Below are 15,221 nucleotides of genomic sequence, written 5' to 3'. Positions count from 1 at the left end.
TCTATTTAATTCATAAACACAAATTAACTCGTGCATAATTTATACATAATTTGACTATTACTTTACTGGGAAATTCAATCCAAGCCCATTTTCATATAATTAAAGAAATTAATGCATAAATATTGTTTTATAATTTTATATAATTAATTAATATTGATATAAAAAATAAAAAAATTAAATAATTTCATATTTTTAATTTTAAAATATTTAGATTTTATTTTGAAAATATTGTATCATAAGTTTTATTTCTTTAATTATTAAGGTTAAAATTTTGATTTTGACAATTTCTATGGACATGGCATCCCAAATTTAATAATTCTTTTAATTTTCTAAAATTTTTTAAAAAATAATTCATTTAATTTGTGATACACATTTAACATGTTTTTCTTTTGATAACAACAATATTATTAATGAGTATCCATCTAAAATTAGAGAAAAAGGAAAGTCCTCTTGAATAACCAGAACCATACCATATATTATAATTACAAGGAAAAGGTCTCTGTCACAACCAACATATTATTATTGTTAAATCACAACCAACATATTACTATTATTAAATTACAACAACACATAAATTAACACTCACAGGTTTAGCTTGGTGAGAAGTGCATCCGAATAATTCTGAGAGATCTCAATTTCGAATCCGCCACTCTCCATTTAAAAAAAAAAACAACACGTGAATTATTTTGATAAATTACATATTTATATTTTATATTATTTAAAATTATAAAAAAAATTTAATAATTAAATACAAATTAATTATATTATTAATGACTAATAAAAAGAAAAAAGATGAGAATTGATATATATTATTAACTTTTCATAAAATAATAGAAATATGTTCATTTAACTTTATCCATTCTTAAAAATTTAGAGTATAATCACTAAAATTTATAGTGTAATAAAAAATATTTAGCAAAAAAAATAAAAATATAATTACGATTTTTTATTCATAAATAACTGATAATTTTATTGGTGATATTTTAAATAATTAATAACTAGTCGGTAATTTATTTTATCAATCAAATTATTTGATTGATAAATTTTATTGTTTTGTTTTTATAATAATTTTTTTATATATATAAAGCATAGACAATAAAATTAATTTGTGTTAATTGATATTTCACTCCTTTCATAATTTTTGTCTATTTTATTTTTTCATACATATTAATAAAAATAAAATTTTTTTATTAATTTTTCAATTATAATTTTTTAAAAATATTAAATTTTATTAAATATTAAGAGATATTTTTAAATAAAATATAATTAAATAGAATTATAATAATTAATTTATATATTATTATAATATAAAAAATAATAATAATTTTTAAAAAATATATATATAAAAACAAAAATTGTAAGACAGAAAAAATATAATTTTTTTAACTTTAAATATTCAACACTTTAATTCCAACTAACATACGGGTATAAGTATGTATTCGACCAATTATTTTTTCATCTTAAATATATAATTATTAATATATATTTTTCTCTATTATAACACTTAATCAGTATATATATATATATATTTACTCTTTTAAATTAAAAGCTAGTCATTTTAATTTTTTTATTAATTATATGAGAAATTATCAAAATATTTTAGAAATAAACTAAGTTTTCCTTCTTGAATTACATTAAAATTATTAATATTTGTATCCTTAAATTTTTTTTAATAATATAAGTGTTTTAATCAATATATATATATATATTTTTTGATATAGGAGTTGGGGGAGTAGAACTTTAGACCTCTCAAATCTACTAAGATACACTTTTCACAATGCTAAGTCTCGGAGTGCTTTTAATCAATATTTTTTATTTTTATCAAACTTAAAATATAAGCGCTAGTTTTAAATATAGATGAAGTGGCACTCCAAGGCTTAGCCTGGTAAAAAGTGCATCATGTAGCCTTGAAAGGTCTAAGATTCGACTCCCCCAACCCTTATTTCAAAAAAAAAAAATATAGATGAAGTGATTCTAATGGTGCATATATTCAATATATATTTTACTTTTATATTTGGCAATCATTGGAGAGATCTCTATTTATTTGGGCAAATTTTGTGATGGAAAATTTAGATGAAAAATAATCTTGGAGAAGTTACTAGACTGAATCTCGACCAACGGACTTAAACAAAAATATTTATTGACTTAAAATAACAAAAGATCAAGTCTTGCCTAAAACCTTTATCAAAGCATTGGACAAAACTTTGAATAGTAGCAGAAATGCAATTAACGTGGTAGATTCGTGATTTTTCATTAAAAGACTTTTAATTCAGCCCTGAATAATGGGATTCTCACCCAATAAGCTTAGGAAATATTCTCTCTCATTAGAAAATAAATCAACACTTTATCTTACTTAGAAAATTTGGATTTTATCTTTTTTTAAAAAAAAAAATTTAATTTACAATTTCTTTGGATTTTTGCTTTATAAGCTCTTTTTTATAACAACAGTGAATCCTTTCTCTTGGGGGCCTATTTTTACATCTGATTTTTATACTTTCAACCACCATGAATGGCTGATTTCTCTTAGTTGAAAATAGATTGAAATTTGAATTTTTTTTTAAGAATTGTGAGATTTAGACCTCATTAAATTTTAATTCTTTTTATTATTATTACTTTATTGATCGATCAATAAAACTCATTGTTTATTTTTATAAAGGTAATATATTGTTAGTTGGGATGCTTGAGTCTGTAACCTGCTAAGTAATTGCATACTCTCACTTAAACTTATCACGCGATTAGATTTGTTTGTTAGAATTGAATCTCTATAATTTTTAAGACAATTAATAAGTTAGAATTGAATCTCTATAATTTTTAAGACAATTAATAAGTTAGAATTGAATCTCTATAATTTTTAAGACAATTAATAAATTAAATTCAATTAGATGTTTTTTGGATATTTGTTAGCTAGATTAATTTTACAAATATTTTTTAATTAATTTACACTTAGGAGAGATTGTTGTGAGGAGTATCTCGCATATCTAGAGCCAATTTATTAGAATAAATAAAGATTTATTTTTGTTTCAATAATCAATTCTCACAACTAAAATAGATCATATTTTTCAACTAAAATTTATTTTTATTGATTTTCTCTCAAGTTTATTATTTGATTTTTACTTGATTATTACTTTCTTTATTAATTATCTTGATTTTTATTTTAGTTTTACTCTTAATCAAAATCCTTTTTTATTTTTATTATTTATTTTTATGGTTATTGATTAGAAATTTTTAGTGTCAATTCTTTGCGGATATGATTCTATTCAGCCTATATATGTAATTATTTTTTTTTTTGGATTTGGATAGATTATTTTTTGTAACTTCACATCCATTAAAATTTAGCGCTATTACTGAATAATTGATTTAAATTAATTTATTTCTTCTCGTGACCAAATTCGATCGTGAAAAAGACTTGCTTTGAGATCCAAAAATTGAAAGAACCGCCAAACTGTGATTCAACTAGCTAATAAGTCTATAGTTTATATTATTGGAGTGTTAGAAGATATGCTAGTTCAAGTTGATGATTTAGTTTTTCTAATAATTATTATATCATTAATATTGAAGATGATAAAGCTAACAAGACATTTGATATTTTATTAGGTAGATTTTTTCTTAGTATGGTTAGAACTAAAATTGATGTACGTAACAATATACTCACCATAAAATTTGATGGAAAAGTAATTAAATTAAATGTTTATGATTATTTAAAATATCCTATTGATGTAATTCATATTGATAACATAGATGCTATTAGTAGTTTGAGACAAAATAGATTTGAATTAAGTATTGATAATAAGTTGAATGTTGCTCTATGCAGGATTATGGATATGGACAACTCAAAGCAATTAAATAGTTATAAAGAACTATTCATGCTTTACGAAGTATTTAGTCACTGATCCGGTCTACCCTTGACTTAAGTATTTGTTTTGTTTTTCTATTCAAACTAAAATTAGGGAATGGTGATGGAGTTTTTCGACTAAGTGATTTGGTCCGTAAATGCCAAGAGTTAAGGCAAAGGCCATGGACATCAAGTGGCGGATAGCATGGTAAATAATACATATAATGGAGAGTATGGTGTGAAGTGGATAGAGAACCAGATAGATGTTGTTGGCTATTTTTTTGCTGATTTGTATAAAGTCTCTCTCCCTCCCTTTGAAGGAAAAAATAAACTATAATTAATTCTTTATAATTTTATCTATGCCTAGGAATATTCAAACTTGATTTAGTAAATTCAATATTCAAACTCGTCTAAAATCTAATGAAAATATATGTTTAATTACCTGAACCGTAAAGATGATTACCATTACCAAAAATACTCAAATCTATTTAGTTTTATAAACTTTTAATTAAATCATTTACATAAAATATAATTTAAAAAATTAATTTATATTCTATAATTTCAATAATTAAATAAAAGATTTAAATTCTATTTATTCTATATATAGTATATGTATAAAATATAAATATTAATTATAAAATATATAAACTATAATTAATTAATTATTTATATAAACAAATTTAATAATAAATAACCAACGTATAATACTCAAATTCAATAGGAATACAATTTATAAAATCAAAACCCATATAAACTCGAATATATACTCAAACCCAGCCCACAAATATCCCTAGTTTTGTGCCCTATTCATCTCATAACTTTATAATTCTAACCAGCTGTGTTTTGAAGTGCAGCTTAATTAAAAATTTGACACTGGCAAACTATTAAGAATTTGTAAGTACAATTTAATTAATGGTATTTAATAAAAATAAATACTTAAATTTGCCAAAATTAGTATGTCTTAAATTTTATATTTACTGCCTGATTTTTATGATTTTATGGTTTTTTTCTTTTTTTTTTTTTTTTTTTTGTCAATCTTTTATGGTATTGACTATTGACCAATTACTAGATCTGTTCAAATAACTAAAAGCACGATCAGCATTCTTTAGAAACGCGCTTACAGCCGAATACTCTTCAAGCACTCGAACATCAACTTTACACCTGAGAAATTGTGGAAAGAAGAGCCAACAACCGCTCACCAGCAAAAACCCAACCGTCAAAGGAGTTGATATCAACCTCGGCAAGCTCCACTTCCCAGCAACCGCCTTCTTGAAGGTAACCTCCACCATCGAACACACTCCATGGAGCAGAAAGAACCAGGTGATATCCCACGTTGGCTTCTCGAGGCACACATAGTAGAACATGAGCTCGTGCATAACAGCCGACACGACAAAGGTGCCGAAGATTGCAGGGATTGGAGCCCATCTTCGGCCAATGATTGGAGCCGAAGTTCTGAGAAAGGGTTCATATGCGGTGGGCCGGAGGATACTGGTGACCATGAGGTTCCATCTTCTACCCCAGAAGTCTTGAAGCGAAGTTGAAAGGTATGGCTCATTGAACTGTGGCTCAAGCTCGAGTCCTAACAAGGCTCGAGCCATGGCCCCCACCATAGCTAAGATTAATTCAAGGAAAAAGTATATGTGAAGAAAATATAGGAGCAAGATTACATTAGGATGTATAAACTCCCTATAGTTATAAACACGAACCACCATAGCCAAAAGCAAGCCCTTCACTGCATAATTCGGTATAGATTTATGGACCTTGCTAGGAGCTGGGTTTTGTTTATCTTCACCATTTGGATGAGATTCTCTTTTGATTTTGATGGGAAAACAAGCAACGAGCAGGAAACGACCAAAAGAGATTGATGGGTTGTTGTCGGAGGAAGACAAAGGGCCTTTACCAAAAGCATAAAGGAAGAGCTTGAAGTTTGCAAGCCAAGCGATGAAGAAAGCTGTCATACCTCTAAAAGGAATAGAAGAGAGGTTGAGAGGAAGAAGAAGAAACAGGCATAGAATTGGTAGTAAGCAAAAGAATCGTGCAGATCCTTTTGGGACTATCCTGCCAATGGCGTGGCAATAGATCAGAGATGCCAAAACTGAGAGCCATACCTTGAAGAAATTGTACAGTTCTCCTTCCATATTTTTCTTGTGATGATCAGTTGATGAATTTGAGGACTTGCAGAGTTATTAGAATATTAAAGAAGCGAAAGAGAGGAGGTAAACAGTAGAACCATGCACGCTAGTTGTCCGATTGGGGGTCTAGATTCCTGGGCCTTTTTTTGGCAGTTTCTTTGGCATGAAACTTGAGCTAGATTTCGCTATATATGATTTTCATTATCATACGAGATAGAGATGAGATATTATAAATTTATTTTTTTAATTAAAATTTTAAAATAAATTATTTTTAAAATTTAAAAGAATCACTTTAATCTTATGAATATAAATTAATCAAATAAGTAAAATTCGAATAATTTTAATATCAAATAATAATTATGAATATATATATTTTAGTTTTAATTGCATGTCGTGTTGAGAATTTGTAGTGATTTTAATTATTTCATTTTCGTCTAATTTGTTTAATTTTTGGTCAATACATATATTTAAATTCGAGTTCATTCTCCTTAATTAATTTTTCTACTAACAAAAAAGATATTTCAACGTCTAAGAAGAGAAAGAATAAAGTTCACCACGATTTTTCTTTCATATCTATAGTTTCAAAATTAGAAAGTTGGGAATTAAAATTTATTAACAGTTTTAGAAATGGGATCTAACGTGTAGATATTGGAATTCTCCTTAAAATGGTTAGTCTTCAAACTTAAAATATTAATTAGACTCAATATTATATATATATATATATATATATATATATATATATATATATATATATATATATATATATATAATAAATTAGTTAATACTTTTTTGAGTTATAGTTTAATACTTTTTATTTTATTGGTTGAGAAATAATACTAAATTAATTATTATATTTTCTCTTTAATTAATCATAAATATATTTTATACTTCAATTAATAGAATGAAAAATATTAGACAATCACTTGAAAAATTTACTGCAACTAGTATTTTTTTAATTAGTAGAATTTAAATTTTTTTTCTTAAATTATGTTAAAATTAATATATTTTTTCCTATATTTTTAAAATTTAATTTTTATTTTTCTGTATTTTGATTCAATTTAAAAAAAAAAGTCACTTTGTATATATTCAAAACTAGGATATTTTTAAATTTGATAAAATCAAAATTTGATTAAGCATTTTTGTTTAAAAAATAAAGGGATGCAAATGTTAATTCTAATATAATTCAAGGATGAAAAAGTAGTATATTTATAAAATATTTTAGTAATTTCTTAAATAATTAACAGAAAATTGAACTGAATAGCCTTTATATGTATATATATACTAAACAGTTGAGTTTTGAGATAAAGGAAAATCTAAGTTGCATGGCTGTATCTAGAAAGTTTTTAATTTTTTTTATATATATTTTTTTTTCAAAAAGAAAGTTAGATTTTTTTTAAAAATATCTTTTTGTTAGTTTTATTATTTATTTTCTTTGTTTTTAATTAATTTGTTATTAATTATATCATATCTGAAAATTTTATATAAAATTACACAAAAATTATAAATTTACAAAAATACAAATAATAATATAGCTAAATATATGAAACAAATAAAAATGAATGCTTTCCACTCAACGATCTTTTAATTAGTTTGGCTCTTTTGTGCAACTATTTGTTAAAAAAACATTTTTCTTTTTTTTTAAGATGATTAAAAAATTCATTAAATCATCTAAAAATTAAAAAAAAAATACTCCTTAACTAGGTTAAATTAATTTTAATTTAGTCTGTTTCCATTTATTTATAATTGGAAAAGTGAGAAAATTGAGAGAAATGCAAAGAAAATAGTAAGAATAGATTTTAGAAATTATAAAAAATGTTTTTGTGTTTAATAAAAGTAAGAATAAATTTAAAAACAATGCCATTTAATTTTCTTAAAATGATAAACATTTTTTAAAAAAATTGTAAAATTAAAGTGATGAATAAAAATAAATGGATGAAGTAATCAAATGTGCTGCTAAAGTTTTGTGTACATTTTTTTTTCAAAATAAAATTTTCATATGCTTAATTCAACATTATCTAGAGAAAAAAAAAAATTCAACAGAGAACATAATAAACTAGAGATCAATAGAGTAAATTTGAAGAAAAAATTATTATTTAATTTCTATATATTAGTTAAATTTATTTTTAAAAATACATTAAAGTTTTTTTAAAATTTTAAAAAATTTATTAATAAATCTCTATTTTTAGATTTTTAAACTAATGTCATAATCATTGATACTAAAAGGTAAGAGAAAAAAATTCTCGTAAAAATTACTTTTTTTTTTTATTGAGTGAGTAATCAAGTCAATCAATTAAGCCTATTTTAGATATTTTTAATTTTTAATAGCTAAAATTAATAAATGTACTGTATTTTTTAAAATATTACAAATTAATTAATAAAATTTTCATAATATATAAATTAAATAATATTTGTTTTTAAGAAAAATATAAGTTGCATGATGAATTTCACTTTTGAAAATAATATGCATTGCTCTTTTAACTATATTGGGTGAGTATTCGATTAGTTTGATTTAAAATTAAATCGAATCGAATAAATTGAAAATAAAAATTTTAATATGTATGAAAATTAAATCAAATTAATTGTGGATAGAAATTAAATTGAATTAGATTGATTCAATTCGATTTGATTTAATTCGATTTGATCAATTAGACTTTTTAATATATTTTTTGACTTTTTATATATATATTTTTTTACTTTTTCCACCTTATATTTAATATTTTAAAATTTAATTAAAATATTTTAATTTTATTATGATTTAATCTATTTATATTATAAAAAATAATATACTATAATTATTAATCGGTTCGGTTTAATTTTTTTTAATTTTTTTTATTAAAATTAAACTGAACCGAAATAACTAAAAATTTTAAAATTAAAAATTAAAATAATAAAAAATTAAACTGAATTTTTAAATTAATTCAGTTAAATCATTTTTTCAATTTTAACACCGTTGATCTTAAAATCAATATTTTCTTCCAATAAAGAGAAAAGAAGGTATTTTAATAATTGAATCGGTCTTAAAAACATGTGATGATCTGAGATCCAGAAAATAGGATTTTACAATGGGTTCTGTAAGATTGGAAAAACTTAGACCTAGAGGAGAGTATTTCTCCTTTTATATGTTTCCTTTTGGCTGCTAGTGACGTGTAACAGAACGTGTATCATTGGACCACCTGTCCCTGCTACGTTGATATGGACGTACGAGGGAATCAGATCTCTGTCCCATGCGCAACGGCCCCTGATTCTCCCCAGGTACGCATGCGGATGGTCCCACGGATGGTCCCACAAAGTGAATGGGTTGAACTCTTTTTGGGTTCCGAGCTGGGCCAGAAGATAAAGATAAGGCTAGGCCTAGAGGGGATCTGTTCATAGGGCCGAATGAGCTGGGCCGACCTGATTGGAGAATCTGACTGGAGTCCGGTCTTTGAGCTGAGCGGGCTGGACCTGGCTCTTAAAAGAGATTTAGAAGCCTTCAGATTATGGGCTTTCTTAATGGGCTTGGCCTCTGTCCGGGGTGAAGAAATCCAGCGGTCATCAATTGCCCCTTTACCTTCTCGTCAGTTATTGCTTCGAGTGATAAGGGGGTAAATATCGAGAGTTATCATGACCGCGCCGCCAAAGGGCAAAACTGTTCAAAACATCTTTTCGGCTCTTTATTGTTTCACATTTCGAATTCTCTCTGTCTTTTCAGAAAGCTTGCTTCTCTTCTGCTCTCTGTTCTCCTTTGCCTTCTTCTTCTGCTTATCCATCTTTACTGTGTTTCAGGTACACTTTCTTATTCCTCCATGGATAGTTCTAGTCTCCTCAATGTCGTCAACCTGGAGTCTAGCATCACCCCATCTAACATTAGGAATTTCATCTCTAGGGAATACCTGGATACCCCTCTTTACCACATCCGGGCTCCTTACCGTAATGAGAGGATTGTTCTTCTTGATCCTTCTCCCCCTGGCTTAATCGACCCTCAAAGGGACGTCAGTTTAGTCTTCTTCCTCAAACAGAGGGAATACGGTCTGTCCTTCCCCTTTTCTTCTTTCTTTAAAGAGGTCTTCCAGTATTTCGAGATCACCCCTCGAATGCTAACCCCTAACTCCGTTCTTTTCATGTCTTGCTTTGAATCTGCGTGTCTGAGCTGGGGGTTTACACCCACAGTTTCATGCTTCTTTCTTGGTATTTCATCCTTCCTGGAGTTTCATGCTTCTTAGAGTTTCATTCTTCTTAGTGTTTCATCATTCTTGGCCGAAAAGTGAATTTCAGCATAGGAAATTTCTTAGCCAAAAAGTGGATTTCAATGCAAGAGATTACTTGGCCGAAAAATGCATTTCGACCTATGAAATTATTTGGAGCAAAATTTAATTTTCACGAAATGTCACTTGGATTAGCGCTAAGGCACCTTATATGGTGAAATTTTGCTTAAGTGGGCACTAAAACATTTAAAATGGTCGTGAAGTTACCTGAGTAGGTGTTAAGGCACCTATGGTGGGCGAAAACTCTCCTTAATGGGTGCTAAGGTACCTAAAATGAGTGAGAAGTTACCTGAGTGGGTGTTAAGGCACCTAAAGTGCGCGAGAATTTTCCTAAGTGAGTGCTAAGGTACATAAGGTGGAGGAGAAGTCGCCTAAGTGGGTGCTAATATGCCTAAAGTGCATGAAAAATCACCTAAATGGGTGCTAAAACACTTAGAATGGATAAAAGGTTGTCTGAATGGGAACTAAGGTGCCTAAAGTGGACGAGAAGTTACCTAAGTATTTTGTAGTTTAGAATTTGTCTGAAAGTTTTATGCTTTATTAATATTGTTTCTACTAGTAGAATATACATCGGAGATTTACTTTCATCCAATGGTGTGTAACGTTAGAATTTTGTTATGTCTTTTCTTTAAAGTTTCTTCCTCTTTGACCATATGAACAAACTGTCTTTCTCATTTTTCGCTTTCAATGCTTGCTTTTCATTATTCAGATGAATATATTTTTTGCCTTCTTTATAAAGTGGTAATAGTCCCTGGTTGGATTCTTGATTAATGATTTCATGAACCTAATATTTCAGCATCCCTTTTAATTGCTTCGCATGTCATTTTATGGTTTACGTTATCCACCTCAATTGCTTCCACATTAAATCTATTCACATAACTCTTTAGGGATTCAATTTCTCCTTGCCTTACTTTTTGCAAATCTAAGGATAGCTTTTTAGGAGGGACACATGTGATGAATCATTGCTTGAAAGTATAGGCTAACTCTTTAAAGTCATGAATGGAGTTGGCAAGAAGGTGATGGTATCACTTTTATGCTAAACCAGTGAGGATTGAGGGGAATACCCGATAAATGATCATGTCATTAATATTTTAGAGGAGCATGGTTGTACGAAAATTAGCTAGGTGACTACGTGGATATGTCTTCCTATCATACTTATCCAAAGAAGGTAACTTGAATTTTGAAGGAAAAGCTTCAGCTAGTATCTCAGGAGAGAGGGGGAAAACGTCTCTTATAGCAAAATCATCATCTAACTACTCTTTTTGAATTTTCCTAATGGCATCCATTAACCTCGTATGCAGCTACCCTCGATCGTGGTTTACGGTTTTTATTCCTTCGGTCTCTCGGCTTTTTGCCGATCTCTCCAAAGCACCATCTCTATTCTCTTTCATATTCAAATTCTGGCTCCCTTGTAGGACGTCATCTCTCTCTTGTCTCTTTAGCAGTTTTGTTAGTATCTTTAGTTTTTCTAGAAGCTTCGAGTTAGTAATTCATTCTCGGGAAGATTTTTTATACTGATGAGGTTTCTATTATTGCCTACTCTAGTGGTACCGTTGTCTTGCATATCGTGACTAGAATTAGGAGGATTAGAGGCCATTGAAGGAAGAAACTAAGGCAGACAATCACAAAATTTGTATTTCTATGAGAAATTGGAGAGATTCCCTATAGACAGTGCTAATGACGCTACATCAGCTCCTTCTTTAGGTCCGAATCTGCAAAATAAAAAGAGCACAGGGTGATTTGGTAGACAAAATTTTATTTCTCTCTGTTGAGGGAAGGACGAGTCTTGATAATGATTTAGGTGTTAAGGTATCCGTATCTTACTTCCTCGGTTTGGACTGCATTTTTTATTTATTCGATTCTTGTCACATGGTACTATCTCATATTGACAGCTCACGATTTATATTGTAAGAAGGTAAAAATAAATATAGCATTTTCTGGTAATCCGACAGAAATGTAGCCGGCTGTTTGATAAGATATATTGTTAGTTAATGGATTGGTAATCTCATGATTATGAAAATACGCTAGGCTGTGCTGGTTAACAGTAACTTAGCGCCGAGACTCTCCATGTTGAGAGAAGGGCGAGTCTTGATAATGATCTAGATGTTAAGACATTTGTATCTTACTTTCTCGGGATGAACTGCATTTTCTATTTATCCGATTTTTATCGCATGGCACTATCTCATAATAACAGCTCACGATTTATATTAGTGGACTGTTATGCGACATCAATAATATAAATAATATAAATAAATAATTATTTATTTATATAAATATGTTTCAATAATAGATAATCAATATATAAAACTTCAATTGGATACTAATATTATTTATAAAACTAAAATCTATCCGTACTTGGATAACTTATTTATCTGAAATTTAAAAACTAAAATCTATTCCGGTTCAAAACATTTTTTTTAGTTATGTTTAATAATTCAAAATGCACAAAGTCTTTAATAAGAAGTGCATCATTCGCTCAAACACAAAAATGAAACCTAATTATATGCTCCATTCATCTCATACCTTTGTAATTTTGACCAGTTGTGTTTTGAATTACAACTCGATTAAAATTTTGAAAACTAGCAATATAAGTATTTGAAGTACAACTTTCTTTATTTTTATGAATTTGAAGTCCAATGTAAGCAATCCTATTTAATAAAAATAAATGCTTAAATTTTTCAAAATTAATATATCTTTGAATTCTATAGTTACTGTCTAAGCACGTGAGTTTTAAGATTTTATGGTATTCACTATTGACCAATTGATAGATCTGTTGAAAGATCCAAACATAGAACTAGAAGCACGACCAACATTCTTCAGAAACGCGCTTAAAGCCGAGTACTCTTCAAACGCTCTAACGTCAACTTTACACCTGAGAAGCTGTGGAAAGAAGAGCCAAAGACCAGTCGCCAGCAAAAACCCAACCGTCAAAGGAGTTGATATCAACCTCGACAAGCTCCACTTGCCGGCTACCGCCTTCTTCAAGGCAACCTCCACCATCAAACACACTCCATGGAGCAGAAAGAACCAGGTGATTTCCCACGTTGGCTTCTCGAGACACACATAGTAGAACATAAGCTCGTGCATAACAGCCGATACGACAAAGGTGCCGAAGATTGCGGGGATTGGAGCCCACCTTCGGCCAATGACTGAAGCCGATATTCTGAGAAAAGGTTCATATGCGGTGGGCCGGAGGATACTGGTGACCATGAGGTTCCATCTTCTACCCCAGAAGTCTTGAAGCGAAGTTGAGAGGTATGGCTCGTTGAACTGTGGCTCAAGCTCGAGTCCTAACAAGGCTCGAGCCATGACCCCCACCATAGCTAAGATTAATTCAAGGAAAAAGTACATATGAAGAAAATATAGGAGCAAGATTACATTAGGATGTATAAACTCCCTATAGTTATAAACACGAACCACCATAGCCAAAAGCAAGCCCTTCACTGCATAATTTGTCATAGATTTCTGGACCTTTGTACGAACTGGATTTGGTTTATCACCATTTGGATGAGATTCTCTTTTGATTTTGATGGGAAAACAAGCAACAGGCAAGAAACGACTGAAAGAGATTGATGGGTTGTTGTCGTAGGAAGAAGACAAAGGGCCTTTATCAAAAGCATAAAGTAAGAGCTTGAAATTTACAAGCCAAGCAATGAAGAAAGCTGTCATACCTCTAAAATGAATAGAGGAGAGGTTGAGAGGAAGAAGAAGAAATAGGCATAGAATTGGTAGTAAGCAAAAGAATCGTGCAGAACCTTTTGGGACCATCGTGCCAATTGCATAGCAATAAATCAGAGATGCCAAAACTGAGAGCCATACCTTAAAGAAATTGTACAGTTCTTCCATAATTTTCTTGGGATGATCAGTTGATGAATTTGAGGAATTGCAGAGATATTAGAACATTATTAAAAAAGTGAAAGAAAGGAGCTAGCTAAATAGTGGAACCATGCACGCCAATTGTCTGATTGGGGGGTTAGATTCCTGGACCTTTTTCTGGCAGTTTTCCTTCACATGAAATTTAAGCTAGCTTTCCCTATGTGATCAAGGACAGGAACTAGGACGAAATTTCTTCATACCTTTTTAAAGCAATTTTAATATGAAATAAATAATGGGTATGATTTTTTTTTATTATTTTTCAATTGCATGCCATGTTGGAAATCGTTTTAATTATTTCATATAGATATTATTCTTTAGTCTGTTGGTTGAAGGCATTTTGCTCATTTAGTATATTTAAATTTTGCTCCATTAATAAAAAAAAATATTTGTATCTTGTACGAAGGAGAAGAGAAAGAAGAAAGTTTACCAAGACTTTTCTTTGATATTAATAGTAGAAGCTTTGGTATTAAAATTTGTTAACTTTAGAAATATTGGCTTGTGTTTACTCTTCTGATTAATTCCATTATGCGTAAGAAACATTAAATAATGAAAAAGATGTGAATTGATGATATCGTTTACCAAAAAATGAATAGAATTTATTTTATTTTATTTTATTTTTGTAAATCTTTTTTTACATATTTTATTGTTAAAAAAATTTGTATTTTTATATTATAAATTTATTTTCAAAATACTACTCTGTTTGTAGAATTAATTTATAAGTTTATCTTGAATTTTAATTATTATAATGAACTTTAAAAACTAAATATAAAAACATATAAAAATTGAGTATCCAATATTCAATATAAATAAGTTCTGAGAAATTATTTGGTTTAATATATTCCTAACAATTTTAAGAAATATAAATTCTAAACAGGAAGGCAAGTTTTGATATTCACTAGGAAAAATATTATTTAGTTCCTATTAATTACTTAAAATGAAAAATACCAAAATATTTTTTTCATATTTGGAACACTCTTGAAATATTTATTAAGATCTTTTTATATAAATTAATTAATAAATTCTAATTTTTAAATTAAAATTAAACAACAGAAAATAAATTATCTTATAAAAAATATTTTTCAAAAAAATATTTTTTAAATATAAATTATTTTATGCATATCATAGGCTTTAAAATCT

General features: G+C 28.3%; 2 protein-coding genes across 2 annotated transcripts; both read right to left on the bottom strand.

The window, feature by feature from the left end:
• Window positions 1-4,863: 4,863 nt before the first annotated feature.
• LOC122723974 (acyl-CoA--sterol O-acyltransferase 1-like) lies at window positions 4,864-5,970 on the bottom strand. The gene has a single exon (XM_043958111.1). It carries the CDS (start codon window positions 5,968-5,970, stop codon window positions 4,864-4,866), a length of 1,107 nt encoding a protein of 368 aa, XP_043814046.1.
• A 6,915-nt stretch (window positions 5,971-12,885) lies between these two features.
• Window positions 12,886-14,173, bottom strand: LOC110618409 (acyl-CoA--sterol O-acyltransferase 1). Its single transcript, XM_021761534.2, has one exon. It carries the CDS (start codon window positions 14,052-14,054, stop codon window positions 12,939-12,941), a length of 1,116 nt encoding a protein of 371 aa, XP_021617226.2. The 5' UTR covers window positions 14,055-14,173; the 3' UTR covers window positions 12,886-12,938.
• Window positions 14,174-15,221: the final 1,048 nt, after the last annotated feature.

The sequence above is a fragment of the Manihot esculenta genome, chromosome 7 (genome assembly GCF_001659605.2).
Source record: "Manihot esculenta cultivar AM560-2 chromosome 7, M.esculenta_v8, whole genome shotgun sequence".
Classification (NCBI taxonomy): Eukaryota; Viridiplantae; Streptophyta; class Magnoliopsida; order Malpighiales; family Euphorbiaceae; genus Manihot; species Manihot esculenta.
This window is presented reverse-complemented; position numbering and strand designations above follow the sequence as displayed.

What these genes read in the sequence shown, in the direction of transcription:
- LOC110618409 (XM_021761534.2), bottom strand. Translation starts at nt 14,054, where the DNA reads ATGGAAGAACTGTACAATTTCTTTAAGGTATGGCTCTCAGTTTTGGCA.
- LOC122723974 (XM_043958111.1), bottom strand. Translation starts at nt 5,970, where the DNA reads ATGGAAGGAGAACTGTACAATTTCTTCAAGGTATGGCTCTCAGTTTTG.